This window comes from Telopea speciosissima, chromosome 8 (genome assembly GCF_018873765.1).
Source record: "Telopea speciosissima isolate NSW1024214 ecotype Mountain lineage chromosome 8, Tspe_v1, whole genome shotgun sequence".
Taxonomy (NCBI): Eukaryota; Viridiplantae; Streptophyta; class Magnoliopsida; order Proteales; family Proteaceae; genus Telopea; species Telopea speciosissima.
Window position 1 is genome coordinate 17149006 of NC_057923.1, and position 18466 is coordinate 17167471.

Consider the following 18466-nt stretch of genomic DNA (forward strand, 5'->3'; position numbering starts at 1 on the left):
CAAATTTAGCCAAAATCAAGACATGCCAATTTTGGAATCTGAAACTCACATTTTCTAACCGAATTTAAAACCGGATTGGTTTAGCCCAAAGGCCAATATCAAGCAATACCCAACCCTGATTCAAATATAAAAAACTAATGGCAGAATTTCCAAGACTTTCACACCCAAGGTTCATGCTATTTCGCTTGTACCGAAAACACAAAAATAATAAAAAACAAAGAGTCGGGGATCCGACATCAAACATTGCAAAGAAATGATATGGAACCATAGCATTCAGAATGGGCAGAATGGTAGAGGGATCGGGACATGGCGACATCTTACATTCAATCAAACAATAATCACAATATGCACTTGACATGAATAGACAAAATAGCAGAGATTGGAGCAAAACAGCATATATGAATTAAAATGAAATAAAGCAAAATGAATATGGGCAGAATTTCACCTGAGGGGTCTTCTTGGAGCCAATCAGCAGCTTGTGATGGTCACGAACCAGTGGGTAGGGATTATTACAAGTTGGGGAAATAAAATGGGGGAAGGGAGTTATTTACAAATCTCTCAAAGAGAAACAAGCATGACAAACAAAATGAACGAAATGAGATTAAAAGAAGAAAGCAGCATGAATCACCACAGCAACAGTATCTCCTTTCACTCCATGGACGTTGCAGACCAGGCTCACCGAGCTTATTTGGTGCTGTAGTTCATTGTCATCGCATCAGCATCACTGCCACTCTCGAAGATGGGTTTCAGAAAATGGGAAGATAGAATTGGTGCAAAGTGCAGAAAACAGAGACCGTAAGAGGACTAAAATGGAATCGGTGGTGATGGGTAAATCAGATATGGCTTGTCTGATTTAAAAGAAACTAAACAGGATGATAAGAAAAATAGAAGAAGGTAGTAGGTCGGTTGAGATGGAGGGTAGAGGTAATTTTGGAAGAAAATCAAAATAAGGGAGGAAGATCCGGATGAACCTTTTGAAATCAAAATGAAGAATGGGAGATGGAGATGGGATGGTGGGGGTATTTTGGATTTTAAAAACAACAAATCAAAATAAAAGAAAAATGGCTCGGTGGATTCCAGAAATAAAAGAAGAGATAAAATTAATGAAGAGAAATCAAGAAATAGGACAAGAAGAAGAGAGAATCCACGGTGCTGCCGCCACCGGTGGGTCTTTCTTCCCTGACTCAAAGGAGTTCTCGGCTAGCTGTCTCAGTTCCAGACTCCATTTTCGTTTTCTTCAATCCTCTCTCTAGTCTCTCAGTCTGTCTTCTCTTTTTCCTTTCTCTCTGCAACGCTCCTTCTTTTTCCTTTCTGCCACGCTCCTTTTCTCTTTGTTTTCACTCTCCTTCTTTCTTCTTTTCTGTGTTTTCTCTCCTCCCCCTTGTAACTCTCTTGTTTTTTATTTCTCACTCTCTCTGGTTTTTCTCCTCAGCATGACGAAGATCCCTCTCACTTTTCTTTTTTCCTTCTCTCCCCTCTGTCTCTCCTTTTCTCTCACTGTTCCTTCTCTCTTTTTTCTTGATTTCCTATTTTGCCCTGTCAGGCCACAATTTCAATGGGCCGGGGTTTTGGGTGTCTATTTTTTTATTTTATTATTTCTTGGTATCTGAGACAGAGGTTGCAGGTACTCCGTGTGCCATCATCGCCAGGGAGGGGTGACAAAAATCAGGTGTCTACACCTATCTGCTCATGTCTAATATCTTGTTGATTGCTTCTTCTTCCATGCATGATATCATATTTGAGAATATTTTCTACTGTTCTTACTCGCATTGGAATAACTATAAGGAAAAATAAGTTGTGGACCTAGAAGAGAATTTAGGGTTACAATCCAAACTTGATATGTGTAGAAACACTCTAGAAGATAAGATCAGGATAAGAAAATGGAAACATAGGAGAAGGTAGTTGTGTTCAAAAGACACTCGTGATGAAATCAAATGATTGGTGGCACTAGGTCACACAGAAATTCAGGCAGTTGTTTCAAAAGTTTGATATAATTTACTTGGTGGTTTATTATTTGTTTTAGTTAATCAGTGGAAGTTTATTGCTTGTTTTGATTAATTAGTGGGAGCTTGTTTATTATGCTTCCTGTTATATTGCATGTTTGGTTTGTGAAGCATGGAAAATTGTGAATATACTTGTTTATGCTTAGTTTGTTGAGCATGAATATTTATGAGTATCCATGGTTTGCTTGATTTAACGGTTGTATGCATATGTTTATTGATATGTAAATGTTTCAAGGCGGTAATGCCAAAGTTTTATGGTGGTAATAATCAAAGGCGGTATTTAGCCAAAGTTAGGTATTAACTGGTTTTATGGCAGTTTGCCCAAGAGGTGATGGTTAATATCAAAGTAAAAGACCCACAAGGGCATGACAACAAGGAATCTGTGATCACAGGTTGGTTGTCATGGTTAATTTTCTATTGCGATTCTGGTTAGCAAGTAAGCTTGTGTTTATGACTGACAGAAAGTTCTATACCGTATATTGAGGTGTATTTTCTGTTGTTGTTCGACATCAGTCTATTTGTTGGTTGTTTCAAGGTTTTAAAGTAATAGTTTACAATGTGACTCACAGGCCAAGCCAGTAAGGAGGTATGTATAATTAATGTAGCCTAAGTGCGAGATTGTAAGATATACCCTAGCTAGTGGTGTGGGTTCATGGGCATAAACCCGATTTGGGACTACTTTAAGGTTAATGGGGGTATACTAATTTTTTTTATTGTGGGGTAGATTGGATTAGGGTTTTGGATTTATTATAAATATATGGTTAGGGTTCCTGCAGTCACTTGATTTCATTCTCTGTTCTTCCCACTAAGAATGTGAGGAGTGTGTGAGGCAAGGAGACTGGAGAAGATCCTGGTCAAAATTTCAAGGCAAAGGATGGCGACACAAAGGGGATTTATTCTTCTCCAACATACGCGGGTGTAAGGACATTGCTTTTCTGTTCTTTTATTCAATCGTGTTCTAGATCTCTATATGGAGATGGATTCGGGTTTCATAAACCCAAGGATTTTCTAACATGAGCATGAAACAGTAATTTGGCTTATAATTCATCAAGTAATTTCGATGGAAATGACATTTTATATAATCTTAATTGGGTTAATTTTGATAGTAATGACATTTCACTAATCATTGGTAATAGTTTAATGAAACTATTTCGGAACAAGTTTACCAAACATCGAATTGTTATTTTTCTATTTCGGAAACAGTTATGGAAAAGGTTTACCAAACACTCAGCATTGACAACAGAAGAACAAAACATAAACATTACGAAACACAGTCTTAGTAAGTTGAGCTCCTTAAACCATATCTCTGCATTCCAGGAAGTCTTCCATCAGCTCTTTGTTCTTTTCTTTCTCTTCTATTTTCTCCTTGAGTTTGAACAAAGAATGGATAGTGATTCTAGAAATAAAGATTATCCGATTCCTTCTCATGAGAGAGACAAGGTGGACAGGATTCTTCAAGATGAAGATTAATTGCAACATGCTTTTGAAAAACTAAAAATCAAGCAAAACAAGATATCACGCGTTGTTGAGATGATTTCATGCTATGGACAGATGTGTGTCGAGCAATAAAAAATCACATACTAGAATTAATGGATACATTAAAAAAAAATTCTCAAGTCAAATTTGAGATTTCCAAAGGAAAAGAAGATTCCAAAAAAAAAACTCAATGATCTTATCTCAAATAAGGACGAATGGAAACACAGGTTGAGAATATCTTGAAAGATTTGAAGCAGATAGGTGTTGAAGGCTCAATCGGGCTAGGCAAACGGCTGGATAAGAACTTAACTATCAAAATTGTATGCAAGAAACTATAAAAAAATGCTCTAATAAAGCACAATAGTGCAGCCTTTAAGCTACGTTGATGAGGCTTTTGAGGACCTATTTGATTGAAAAAAGCAGTTTTTGCTTCAGAGAGGAGGGCTTTGTGGCTTTCTCAAACTTCTCTCTTGAAAGCATTGTAGTTCGCACATCTGATCTATGCGTTTGGGTGCGAAAGAGCATAGATCGAATTGCGGTTCAGTGGAAAATTCATGGTAATTGCAGTGGGAATGCGACTTTAATAGTTGTGCTTTGTAAACATCTTTTTAGGAATCAATTTATAACCTAAAAACTGACCTCACATCGGCTACTTGCTTGAACTTTGACCTTCCCCAACCGCTAACCCTGGTTTGTCAACCGCTCTACTCCTTCTATGTTGAATATAGTCTATCTCTTGCCCCTTACTCTATCTGCCCCAACCACCGGCTTGGCTCCAGGATTTCTCTTATTTAGTGGCCTGCTTGCTGCTTTCCAGCTCACATCGTTTCATTGGCCTCTGCCATTTCTATTGCTCGGACGTACCGCCTTGGGCCTAGATTCCAATTCTTCAACAGCTATCTTTTCAGACTTGTATACTAATAGCATTTGGGCACTCATTGACGGTGTCATATCACACTCGACGTATGAGGTTTAGGGAATATGGAATTGAACTTTTCTCCATCCCATAGCATCATGCATTGATGCAGTGTTGAAGGAACACTTTAATCTTAGAATTTCGATTTCAAAGTCGAGATTGGGTGGGTCAAGGTAGAAAGAACAATTTTCAAGTGGAGCGAAGGTAACTGCTTGGCCATCTGGCGACACGAGAAGGTTAGTCAACGACTAGTAATGACCTTGGTGTTGAACTCTCACCCGAGCTAAGCAAAGGGGTGTCGAAGTACTCAACTATCAAAATCGTATGCGAGAAACTATAAAAAAATGCTCTAATAAAGCGCAATAGCGCATGCTTTAAGCTACGTTGATGAGGCTTTTGGGGACCTATTCGACCGAAAAAATAGTTTTTGCTTCAGAGAGGAGGGCTCTAGGGCTTTCTCAAACTTCACTCTTGAAAGCGTTGTAGCTTGCGCATCTGATCCATGCGTTCGGGTGTGAAAGAGCATAGAATTGTGATTCGGTGGTAAGTTCACAGTAACTGCAGCGGGAATGTGACTTTAATAGTTGTACTCTGTAAGACTGTGGATTATTAGGGGCTTCCCAACTAGAAGCACGAGAGAGCTTCTTCCTTATCACATAAGGTCCTTCATGCACAATAGAGGGAGAGATTTTGTCTTATCCATATGACCGAAATTGCATTTACAACCCAAGATGTCCAAAAAGCTCACTGCTCGTCCCCTCGTCTGGTGCCTCCTGGTAGTACCAGAGTCAGGTCGAAAAGAAAATGAAGTTCTTCCTATCCTAATTTACACTTAGAAAGCTTGACCTGACTCACTCATGGGTCTTCTGGCAGGCATAACCATAAGTTCTCACGGGTAGCAAAAAGCTGAAGTGGCCCATGAAATTGCGCCAACTGAAGAGCCTCGAAATGGAAAGATAGGTTGAGAATATATTGAAAGATTAGAAGCAGATAAGAACTGAACTTAATGTGCTTGCGAAGAAAGAAAGAAATCAAAGTTTCTTTAGTAAGAATATCTTGGAGGATGTTAACAATATTAAATGCCTTTCAAATAAGGAATTCTAAATTGTTCTTCTTACAACTATGATTTTCCAGCAATTCGGGGTTTTTAAGGCTAACCAGGGATTGCCATGTGGCAAGTCCCTTGGTGACACCACCAGGGAGGTCTAGCAGTGGCGCCACCTTTGCCTAAATTACAAAATGGCTTTGCCTTGGTTCAGCTAAAAATAGGGCCTTAGTTTCATTAAAAAAAAAAAAAAAAAACAGTTCGAAATCCCAGAACCTTGGAGAAACTCTGAAATCCATAGTCAATTCTAAAAATCGTTGTGAAAGAGAAAAACCCTAAAAATCCAAAAAAAAAAGAAAAGAAAATACCCAAAATATCCCTGAGGGAATTCTGTTACGATCACAACAAAGGCATTTTTTTGGTCAAAATGGATATATTTTCTCTCTCCTCATTTTAATTATTGTAATTCAGTTATTTAATTAGTTCAATTTAATGTAGATAATTAGACTACTTAAGTACTATGATTCTCTTGGTAGGGAAGACTTTGGTTGAACACATTGCTAGTTTTGAGGAGCGCCAAGGGATGGAGAGGAAGAACAAAGGGTGGAAGGGAAGAGGGGACAAATGGTTGTAGTGGGGAGGGGCGACTATGGGCTAGGGTTGGGGGGATAGGGCAATGAGAGGGGGGCTGTGCCACAGAAGAGAGAAGTTTGGGAGGGAGTGAGAGGTTTGGGTGGGGGGTGTAGGGCAATGGGGGTGGGGAGGAAGAAATAGAGGATATCAGAAGAGGAGGATAGATGGTTGCAGAGGGTAGGAGGTGATGAAGGGTTGGGACTTGGGAGTGGAGCAGAGTTGCAGAGGAGTGGGGGAACAAGGTAGTAGGCGACAATGGGGGAAGTTAATTGTAACAATTGATGGGTTGAACGACTCAAATGGAAAGATAGAAATCCGACTATTATAAAAATACTAGCATGTAAGATTCCGTTATACAACTAATGCATCCATCTTACTCCTTCTAAGGTAAAAATGTAAATGCTTTCACTAGGTAAGATTAGAGAAAGTTTTTCTTCACGCGAAGAAAAGGAAAAAGATAACTATCAATGGTTGTCAATGTCTATTCTTTATTTATAAATGGTCAAAAATACCCTTTACTATTTCACAATACCCTATGACATAATTTGAACCCCTCAGCCAAGAGACCATGGCTGAAGGAAAACTCATCTTCTCCTAAAATTTCTCTAATTCACTATATCGTTGGCTAAGCAATTTTGGAATCACCCATGATTGATATATCCCCACATATTTTTATTTGTCATCCACACACAGTATTGGATGATTGGACACGTGTAATTCCTTTGCAATAGCTTGCCTTGAGTTGAGCTCAGCTCTCCCAAACAATCAATTCTCGATGGCCACTTATCCCGGATGTGAGAGTGCCGAGCCGACAACGACTACAGAAGAAAACCTTGGTTCCGGTCTCACTCTTCGTCAAATGTTGTCAAATCTTCCCCAGTAAGCTACTCTCGTCTCCTAACAAAACGAGAATGAAACGCTTACATTCTACGTAATTAGATAGATCAAGAAAGGGTATTATCGTAAATTCACTAGAATTCTGTCCAAGACTACAAAAGTCGTCTCCCGGAAAATGCTCTCGCCGAAAAATATCCCAATTTTGCCTTCTCCCCCTTCGCCTTTCCCCGCCAATTTTCTTTTCCTTTTCAACTCCGTTTCTCTCGTTCTAGGGTTCTTTTGTGTCTTAAATAACTATCAAAAACCCTATTATTTTTGCTGTGAAACAAAAAATTTCTTCACTTGCAGTTCGAATTTGATAGCGGCGAATGCTGATCGATGTCTCTATGTGATTTGTCACTTCGTCTAATCGATGACAAGCTCCGGCGCTTCGAACCACCGAAGTTTCGGCCCTGAGAAGGCTTGCCGGCTTACGAATACTGTACACTCGGAAGTTGCACCTTGCTTGCCTTTGCCATCACTTCCGGTTTTCTGTGGAGCTGTTGATCACGAGCTTCGACTGTTCGATGAATCGAGTGGTGCTTCGTCGTTGGATAGGAAGGATGTTCTTGCTCAGGCTAGTAAGATTGCTGATCTGCTCAGAGACACTGATGTTTCTTACCTGTAAGTTTTCTTCGAATCCGACTGTTCGATGAATCGAGTAATGCTCATTAAGATTATTTTCCACCGCAAACAGCATTTTGTTGCATGTAGGAAGAACGGAACAGGTTGGCTGAAAATACTTAAATGTTTGTTTGAAGTCGGAGAGTCACAGAGTTTATAGCTTCTGGATTTTGCATTTTACAACTCTGAAATGCGTTGTGGTTCAAATCTTCCTTGAAACTTAATCACGAGATTGGAAACTTTAAATTTGCTAATCATTTGTGTTGATAAAGAACTTGACTGCAAGATTACGACTTCCAATCTATTTACGGCAACTTTAGTCACTTAGCCTTATACGCTTCCCAACTAGAAGAGGTCGTCTACAGGAACCTTGTTCCTCCAGTTTTGTTCTCGTTGATGTTAATTCACAAGTGTTCATGCCTTCTCTCACTTTTCGGTCCAAATTATTTTCGGCCTTCCTCTTTGTCGTTTAAAAACTTCCATGTTGTATCCCTCACTAGTCACTGGTGCAGGATTTACTTTACCTTTTGTTTTTACCAACTGGTGTTACTACTAAGTTCCCTTCAACGCATTCAAAGCTAATTGCATCTTTCCTAGTGGTGCTATTTATCCATTTTTTGGTGGAGCATCCAAAACTATCTGTGGTAGTTCTGTTTGGAAATTTCAATGTACATTCTGCCATTAAAAAAAAAAAAAAACTTGCAATGGAAGCTCCAATATATAATTAGTTGAGATAAATTTGTTTAAGGTGGCATGGCATGTGCAACAGAGAACATCGATGAGGAGTGATATAATTCAGATTGGAGGAGTTAAAATAGCCTGAGCAGGCCTAAAATGACTCTAGGAGAAATGGTAGACATGCAAAGCTTAGACTAGTAACAAGTATGGCTTTGAATAGAGTTGATTAAGTATGGATTTGAATAGAGTTGATTGGTGAAAGAGGATCCATTTGGCCGACCCTATTAACTTGGGATAAGGCGAAGTTGGTTAAGTTCTTTAGGTAATTAGAAACTAAAAAGTGGAGAGTTAAAAGGAATCAAAAGCATTGTAAACATATAAGATGGCATGAGGTGGTTCAAGGCATATCCATGGTTTTTCATATTGAATTACTTAACTTATACTTGATCTCTAAGTTTCTTTTTTGACTTGTTTTTAAATTTTGTATCAGTGGCCTTTTTTTTTTATCCCCTGATTTGTTTTTCTTTTGGCAGTTTGGTCTGAAATTTTGGTCAAAGCCTTTTGTAAAACATAAATAATTCAATGAAAGAAAGAAAATGATTAAATTACAATATAACACGACATTCAGAACGTGAAATTTGTGACATGAAAGCTGGGAAAAAGATCTGCATTATAAAGTTTGTCTTTGTAGAGCTTTCTAATCACAAAAGGCAAATGCTAGTGAGCAATCGGAAATCAAATTAAAACCTAACAGTGGGCTGGGAAACAAAGCTCAAAAATCATTGAAAATGATCACTAAACAAATGTTTTTTTTTTATCACCATTTTTCTTCTACTTGGTGTAATAACAATTAACTAATGTGATCACGGAGCAGTACGATTGAGAATCAGTGGAATCTGCCAATGAGCTTTCTAGTGTAGAGGTTACAGGCAATCCCTTGTCTGGGTCCTTAGGTTGCAGCCCATAGTTGTTAAGGCGACTAGGCGACCGAAGTCATTGGAGGGGTGCTTAGGCGACAAGGCACCCGTCTAGGCATTGCCTAGATGCCCTAGGTTTGCATTCATCACTTTATATAATGTGGCAATGATAATTATATTTTTATGCAACATAAAACCCATATCAAAGAAATATGATATAATTATGCTAGTAATGGTCTTATATGAGAAAACCAACATATAATAAACAAAGGATAGCATATAATATAAGCATATTCATAAAAAAAAAATAAAGCAATAAGCATAAATGAACGTAAACTCATGTAGTGTCAACAAGGCGTGTTGTCGCCTTGACCCAAAAAAGAGCTTGAATGCCTAGTGCCTAGGTGACGCCTTGACAACTATGCTGCAGCTTCTTGCTGTTGGCATATTACTATTTTGGATAGTTGATGCAGATCACTGGTTCCAGCACAGGTGTAGCCGCAGGAACAAGGCCCCAAAACCAGCCCAGTGTAGTTGTGGGATTCAACTGCTGTGGGAGGCAACCTGGTCTGATGATGTGGCCTGGTTCTTGGTTGGTTCGATGGAGCATGTTCTAACACTAGATTTCTAATTTTGAGGAGCATATCATAAGGGATGAGCAAGAACCTGTCCAGGTTCATTCCCCCTATCGTCCTGCATATGTTGTGGAAGATTGATTATCTTCAGATTTAAATAGACTTTAACTAGCATATTTCCAGATTTGAAGAGGATATTGTCCAGCATGTCAAGCCAATATTTTGCCTACATAATAGGGATCAATCAGCTTTCTTTTTGGGAAGTTATTGGCCATATCGACCAACCTTATTTGAAGAGATATTTCTAGACTCGAATTCTGCCAAAGATTAGCCATTGTACAGCCTGGCTAAGAGAGAATATTCTTCAGATTTTGGTGGGCCCCATGGCCATTGCGTGGGGAAGCCTTTGGAGGATTATGACAGCTAGCAATCATCCTATAATTTAGGGAATTATAGTTTCTTGCGTAGGGGTTTATTAGCAGTCCGATAGTTTTCATTTTTAGGTCTCTTTGTTTGTTAGCTAAGTAGTTGGGAATCTTGGGATTGGGTTTACTTTGTAATTATTTTTAGGGAAAGAGAACGCTATCTGGTCACATGCCGTGCGCGGCCCTTGCGCTCAGACACAGGGCTGCGAAATGACCGCCGTGCCCTCAGCGATTTCCACCTTTCTATGGGGGTGCGGCGGTCATTTCGCATGGGGTGTATGGGTGCAGGGGCTGCGTGCCACATGCGACTAGGTTGTCTTTCTCCTTTATTTTTAATTAGGAAAAGTCTATAATGCTGTAATCGATTTGAAGTTTATAAATAAAGAAAAAGGGGCTGAAACAGCCAAGTCGAGTTGGAGAAAAGAATGAGCTTGGTTAAAGCCATTACTGGCTGTGAGAGACATTTACGGTGAGAGGCCGTGGTGAGAGTGAGATACTCGATCCAATCCTATCCGTCTTCTCTATTAATATATTATCTAATTTCTTCATTTTTTCTATTCTGGTTTTTATTTCCCTGCAAATCTGAGATCAACCGAGTTTCCAAACTACTGCTGGGATTCATTAATTCAATAGAAGATTTCATGCTACCATAGGTGCTGATTGAAGAAAGCCTCAAAATACCCTGTGGATGCTGCTCTTCATTGAAGAGTTTACGATCCTCCTATAGAATTGGTTGCAGCCTAGCTATTCTACATTAATGGTATCTTGTTGTTGTTGTTGTAACATTCACTCTGCTTCTTTGCAATAAATTTTCTATGTTCTCTATGAAAAAAAAGAAGAAATGCAAATTTTCTATATCAAAGATTAAAATCAAGAAAAAATTTATTTGGGAATGGGTTTTGAAACATTAAAAAAAAGAAAAAGAAATACTATGGTTAATTTTTAATTGTACAAGAGGCATTAAATGATCTAATCCATGTTTAGTTGCTGGGAAATGAGCTTAAAGGCAATAATTGCTGGTCTCTGGAGAGGTCATGCACGACAATTGCTCTCCAATGTTAAATGAATTGAAGGAGAGTTGCAGGGGAAATTAGAGAAATGAGCTGTAATCCGCAAATGAGTGCTTTGTATTAAGCAAATGTGCAGTCCTAGCCATGCCTCCAAAATCTTAACTTTAAAACCCAGCTGGAAATATCTTCTGAAATGAGTTTTCTACACGTAGTAAGAAAATGTGTGGCCTTACTGCTGAACCCGTGGTATCTTCACCCTGAAACTCAACCCAGAGTGGTTTCCTCAAATCAATCTATTGCAATAAGTTTGGCTGAAATGGCCAGGTCATCCAAATCCATTGAAATGGCGATAAAGCACCCCAAATGCTTTAAGTAAAAAATGAAAGCTGTTGTTTAGTCATTATTATTCATTATATAAAAAAAAACGAGTTTCTTTGTTTGGCCATACTCTGCAGATTGAAAATTTTAGGATCTTACTCAAATTTTACAAATTAATTCATAGTTGTCAAGGCATCGCCTAGGCGTCCAGGCGCTTTGGTCGCCTTGTTGATGTCACCTTGAGTCCAGGCCCCCTCCAATGCCTTAGGTCACCTAAACATCGTAACTACTATGAATTAATTTCTTCGATCTGTTCTTGCTGATTTCTAGAGCTCTTAGTTCTTGTTCTTATACTTTCTATTTTCATGCTGATCCTTATCTCCCTCTTTTTTTCAGACCTATATCATAATTTCACAGCCTTCTTGTAGATCCTTAATGGACATTCTAATCACCTAAGGGTTTAGGGTTAGAAATCCCAAAAAAATCCAGAATCGCAGGAAAGTAAGGAACCAAAAAATTTGAGAGGATTAAAATATCAGAGAATCTGATCTGCCAATATGCTGGTTGAACACTCTATTAGGTACAAGGAACAAACCATAAAAGTTATGAAGTAATCCAACGGTTAGATTTTAGAACATGGCAGAATCCTTCATAAGACATGAAACTGAAATTTTTGACAGTGAACCAGAATTTGGAGAATTAATTAGAACAGAGGAAATCAGGTTTTGATTAAGGTTTTAAGTATCCTTCCGTTTCTGCCGATACATATCGGTAATCGATTACCGATATGTATCGTATCTTTAAGGGTGCCCATATAGTACCTAAAAAATTTGGTATTAATACTTGTAAGAAACCTCATCCTTTATCTATAATCGATTGAATGCACTTGTCTCATCGTACTTTGTTCTCCTTTTTATGCATGATATATTTTACAGATTACTTATTTATATAGTGTTTTATGCTTTAAAACTGTATTGTGTATATATCATAAGCATTTCCACATGTTTCTTGGCCATTTCCCTACATATTTTTAGCGTGTCTTGCATCACTCTGATACGATACGTCTCTTAAAATTACCCTGATACGATACCCGATACCGATAATTTAAACCTTGGTTTTGTTTGCCCAGAAATACTGGTCAAGTGTTTGGTTTGTTGAGCAGAATAACATACTGAAATATGGAATTAATCCAATAGCTGGATTGAGAAATATCAATGTTTCCTACTTGAAGAATGACCCTTAAATCGATGGGAAGACTGAATTTTTAAAACAGATTCTGAAACCAGAATGTAATAAGGATGAACAGAATGGAAACTGAAGATTAGCAGCAGGAAATAGCTAACAGATCACTAACTAATCAACCAACATGAATTAGGAAAGTATAAGGGTACGCAGGAAATAACAGGTAAGATGTACTGCCCTGATTTGATGGAAAGAAGAAAATAAAAGAAGATAAGAAGAAGAAGATAACTGATTCGGGAGTCCCACCTGAATCTCAGACTTAACATCCCACCAAGGTTTACTGCATCCCACAGTACTGCTCTGAATCTCACAGAAATTTGAGGCAAATAGTTAACTTTATTCAAGTCATAAATCATGTGGAGGCATTCAGCCTTTACATCTTCAAATAAAACTGAGAAATACTAAAACAAAATAGGACTCTAAACCTACCAATCAATAGGCTGAGTTGGCAGCGTTCTAGTCTCCTAGACTGAATAAAATAATAATAAAAAAAAAATCTTAACTGAAAAGGAAATCTCCCATGTGCAGGTGCTTTGGAGGAATCCCAAGCTAACCCACCTACTAAAGAAAGACGACCCAAAAATTTAAGGAAACTGAAACAGTCGACCAGCCTATTTGGGTGTACTAAACTTACCATGAAATTGAATAAAATAAACAAAACTGGCTGGACTTATAATCACTTATCCAGCCATCCGCTATCAATAAAATAAAACAATAAAATAATGAGTAAATTACACGGACCTCCCCTATGTTTCTGACAATTACTCCCATACCCCCTGATGCTAATGGCGTTAGAAAAAAAAAAGATGAGTTAACAATTTTACTCTCAATTATTATTGCTTCAAACTCATTACTGGCAACCCTTTACTATTTCTTTTTCTTAAAACTTTTTAAATATAAAAGGTGGGACCCACCACTTCTTCTTCATTTCTTTCTTTCTTTCTGTTCCACCGCTGCAACCTCCGACCACCGCCCCACCCCCTGCACCGTCCACTGTGCACCCCACCAGACTCCAAGATTTCTTTACACAGTTCAATGTCGAATCCTAGAAGCTCTGGTACCTCACTGGACCAGCAATCTTCACATCCTTATATCAGTACTCTCTAGGTGCCATTACATAGGTATTAGCTGGTAATCTGAGTATATGTGTGCTTAAATAATCTGGGTTTGGATCTGTCAGGTCTTTACCAGATTCAGATCTAGCTCCTGGATTTAGAGGGAATATAAGTTTTTATATTCAGGACAAAGATCTGTCAGGTCCTGACCAGATTCAGATCTAGCTCGATCTAAATGAAATACAAATACAAAAACATTTACTTAAATGATATTAAGCATAAATAAGTGTTTGTTCTGTGTCTGTCCTGGTTTTTGGCATAAGTGTTTGTTCTGGTTTCCCACTAAGTGAAACTCCTATTTGGACTTTGTTTTTGCAAGATCTGATAGTGCCATTGTGTTTAAATGGCCTAAAATAGGGTGAGTACTAAGTTTCAGACCCAAACTAGGTCTAAAACCTACCGAAACCAGCCTTCGAGTTGGAAAAAAAATGGACCAACTCGACCGAGATCTCGAGTCAACTTGGTTTTTCCCAGGGTAGAAACCTGGTCGAGTTTCGAGTTTTAGTTCTATGCTTCATATCTGAGTTAGAGTCCTCAAACTTAGAGTCCTCATCCTTGGAAGATGCTGCCGCTGTAACTTTCGCCCATTCTTGCATCTCCTAACCTTTGATTGCAATCAATTTTGTCCTCTGTACAGAGAGAATAGGAAGAAATCTGCCGAATGGGCCAAGACTCCAATCGTTGTCTTCATCACCACATCATCCTTGAAGAAAGAAAAAAAAAAAAAGTCTTAGAAATAGAACATGGGTTGTGGGTGGGGCGGTGGATTGGGAAGAAGAACAGGGGTTAGGGGTGGGGCAGTGGATTGGGATGAAGGACAGGGGTTGGGGTGAGGCTGGGTTGCAAGGGTGGAGGTGGGTTTACAGTTTTGCAGAGGATGGGTGGGCAATGGTGTTCTAAGAAGAAGAAGAAGAAGAAGAAGAAGAAGAAGAGGGTAAGGGTAAACATAAGGGCAAAAGTTTAACTTCATTAAGGGGCAAAACGCTAACACCAACCCTCTCAAGGGTAGTATGGACAATAAAATCTCATTTTCAAATTAAGCTGTTAACTAACCTTAAATCAGTAATAGACTGGGGCTGTGTGTAATAAAGTTTGGAAAGTAGGGGTAGTCTGGGTAATTGTCAGAAACGCAGGGGAGGTCAATGTAATTAAGGCTTGCGTCAGGGGAGGTCCGTGTAATTTACTCTAAAATTTAATAAAGATTGTGTCTAACTAAGCCCCACGATTGGAGATTCTGCAGGAACCAGAACTGTAGGACCTGGTTTGAACCAGAGACTGGTTCATAAGTGAACCAACCCAAACTAAACCAAACCACTGGAGAATCTATTCTTCCTCTTATTTCTAGCTGAATACTGCATCAATCCTATTTCAGCCTCCAAAATCCTTCACCTCTGCTTCCCAAACCCTAATTTTTCCACACTTCTTTTTTAATTTGTCCTTTCTATTTCATACTAATCTTTTTCCTATTTTGCAACCAGTATCTCAATTCCTATAACTTCTGATGAATCTATTTCTGTAACCGAGGTACATCTCCTTTGCTGCCAAAACCTTAATCTTTTTACTTACCACCATGCTGAAACTAACCCTGAGAAACCCCAATCAATTGCATTCAATTTCAGATCTGTAAAACCTAAAAACTAGCCTTGCTTTAATTTTTCTAACCTATCCAATCATTTCTTTGAGGTTACTTCTTTATAAGTCATTAAATTTTTAATTTCCCGAAATCATAGTTCAACTAAGATTTCTTAGAAAAATAGTCGGAGACTGTTTCATCTCTTTTTTTCATTGTCCAGTGGGGGGTTAATGCAATTTCTTTGTTCGGTGACTGATTTGTATTTATGGGACCACTTCTTACATGAATATCAACATCTCATCTCAGCAAAATTCTTCCCTATGTATGTGTTGTCTTTCTATTGCCCATTATTAGCCTCCACAAAAGCTTTGTTTGCCTTATGTCTATCTCATAAACTTTACGCTTTTTAGCTATATGCAATGGAACAATTATGAAATAATAGTGTGTTACAGCATAGCTTTTGACTTGTAAGTCATTGAGGCTTGGTAGTGGCAGTGTGAATGGTCCGGTTGATGATCCAAAAGTCTGATTGCCCATCTGAATGGCCAAACTAAAACCAATACGCATAATTATTTCATAATATATGAAAATAGCAGCAAGCCTCAACTAGTTGGGAAAGACTATATACCACCACTTGTGTGCGATGGTAGTTAAGGCCCCTGACCTTTAAAGATTTCTGAGGTTAATCAAGTCTCTACACTTTCTGATAGTATTTTTAACTTCAGTTCGATATCTTTAGATCTTTGTATCAGCTGTCTTGACTGATCAATCTGAATGGTCCATTCATGATTCTAACTATCAGAATGGACAATCATGGACTCTGGTCAAAACTGTATGTATCCAAAAGGCACTTACTGGCCAAGCCTGGTGTTTTGATGGTTCGTTTGTGTTTTGTGAAACACTGCAAAAGTACTACAGAAGTTCCTTTACTTTGTCTGCTTAGCTCTAATCTGTGAACTGACATTCTCATCAATCCATGGCATCTTATTCGGAACTGAACCCAGAAAAGGGTTTTTCTGGATCTGAAATTCGAAATGTACTTCCTTTCTATATTTTTCCTAGAAAATCATTTCAATATTTCTTATATTCTGTTTTCTTCCAACTTAATACCTATTGATTTTAGATTCTCTCTCCAATTTTTTTTTGGTGAATAAAAAATTCATTACCAAAACCCCAGAGGGGAAGGAAAGAAAGGGGTGGGGAACTGTACAAGCCTCAAGGACTAGGAAGACGGGCTATGAGCATAGTTATCAAGGCGTCGCCTAGGCGTCCAGGCGCCTTTGTCACACCTTAAATTCTGGAGTCGCCTTGGTTGCCTAGGTGACGCCTTGTCACCTTGTTGGTGTCGACTTGGTTTCTGACCCCCTCACTCGTCTTGGTTCGCCTAGGCGCCTTGACAACTATGGCTATGAGACTGCAAACGAGAAGAATCAAGGTCCCAGGTAACAACAATATGCCTGTTCCTTGGGGAGTCTATAAGAGAGCCATGGGGGAGCATGTGAAGTCTAGACTCTAGAGCTGACATCTAAGAAGATGGCTTTCCAAATCAAGTCAATAGACTGGGAGTTGGAGGTCCATCTTCGAAGATTCCGCTCCATCCAAATATGAGAGATAGCAGCCCCAAACACAAGCTTGCTGGCAATATCACAGATAGAGCTACCTGAAAAGGACATATCCAGCCATAACCACTCCCGAGTGAAGCATAGGGGTCGCCTATTGCAGGGCCAAATGGAGTCTAAAGCTTTCTTCCAAATAGTGGAGGCTAGAGGGCAAGAAAAGAAAAGATGGTCGAGGTCCTCAACACCATTCCAGCAAAGGATATAGGAAGGAGAGATAGGGATGTGGCAGAGAAGGAGAAAAGATTGGGTGGGGAGGCAAAGGTTAAGGGTTCTCCAGACATTAAAGGAGTGTCGAGGGATGTGGCCTTTGAACTAAACTAATTTATGTCAAGGAATGGAGGGGCCATGCGGTCTGACAAAATCCCAAGCAGAACTGGAGCTAAAAATACCATTGGGGGAGGGGAGCCAAATGACTTTGTCCGAATGAGAGGGATGGGGCGGGGGAAGGGGTTGGGGGAGAGGCTCAAACTTGAGTGAGACCAGGGTGAAAAGGGGAGGGAGGGGACCAGGATCCATGGGAGATGATTGAGGAGAGTGGGGCAGATTTAGGGATACTAGTACAGTAGACCTCACGGGCACCTAAGAGGTTGTAAAGGACTCCTAAGGGATGCCAAGGATCGAGCCAGAGGGATGTGGAGATCCCATCAGGGATCACAGAGGAGGTGGCTCTAAGGGCTAATGGACGAAGGGGAAGGATTTTGCGCCAGACCCAGGACGGGTCTGCAGGTTAGTGGGCAGTCTAGATGGATTTATTTTTGAGGAGGTAGGAGTAGACCCAATTGACTCAGATTGAGTCCTGCTTGGTGGAGATTTTGTAGATTAACTTAAGAAGACCTGCAATATTATAATCGGGGATTCTGCGAATACCAAGGCCTCCTTCCGATTTGGGATGGCAGGTGGCTGTCCAACTAATCGGGTGGAGAAAATTGGAAGACTCTTTTCCTTTCCATAAGAAAGCACAGAAGAGAGATTCCATAGTTTTGATCATGGAGTTTGGGAGCCCATAGATACCGCACCAATAGATGTAAGAGTATTGGAGGATAGATTTAATCAACACTATCCTACCTGTATGGAAGAGGATTTTGTCCTTCCAGAGCTGAAGCCTCTTACGGATGAGATCCAACATGGGGGTACAATGATGACTAGTCAGCCTAGCAGGGATAAGAGGAAGCCCAAGGTATTTCATAGGAAGGACCCAAGGGAAAACCCTGTTACATGGAGAAGGGTGGCTTTGTCAGTCTCAGTGACACCTGAAAGAAAATTTTGGGATTTGAGAAGGTTGATACAAAGACCTGAGAGAGATTCAAAGAGTTGAAGGGATATGATGGAGGAGCTAGAAGAAGGCAAGGCCTTAGAGAAGATCATGAGGTCATCTATAAAGGCAAGATGGGTGAGGTTGAGACTCTTATACTTGGGGATGA

At 39.4% G+C, this 18466-nt stretch overlaps 1 protein-coding gene across 1 annotated transcript in view; it reads left to right on the forward strand.

Moving 5' to 3' along the window:
- The first annotated feature begins 7019 nt into the window (after positions 1–7019).
- The window catches only part of LOC122670955 (sister chromatid cohesion protein SCC2), a 69675-nt gene continuing 58228 nt past the window's right edge, over positions 7020–18466 (forward strand). Inside the window, exon 1 of the mRNA XM_043868007.1 lies at positions 7020–7573. Coding sequence (XP_043723942.1) covers positions 7323–7573 — 251 coding nt within the window. The 5' untranslated portion in view covers positions 7020–7322. The remainder of the gene's footprint in view (positions 7574–18466) is intronic.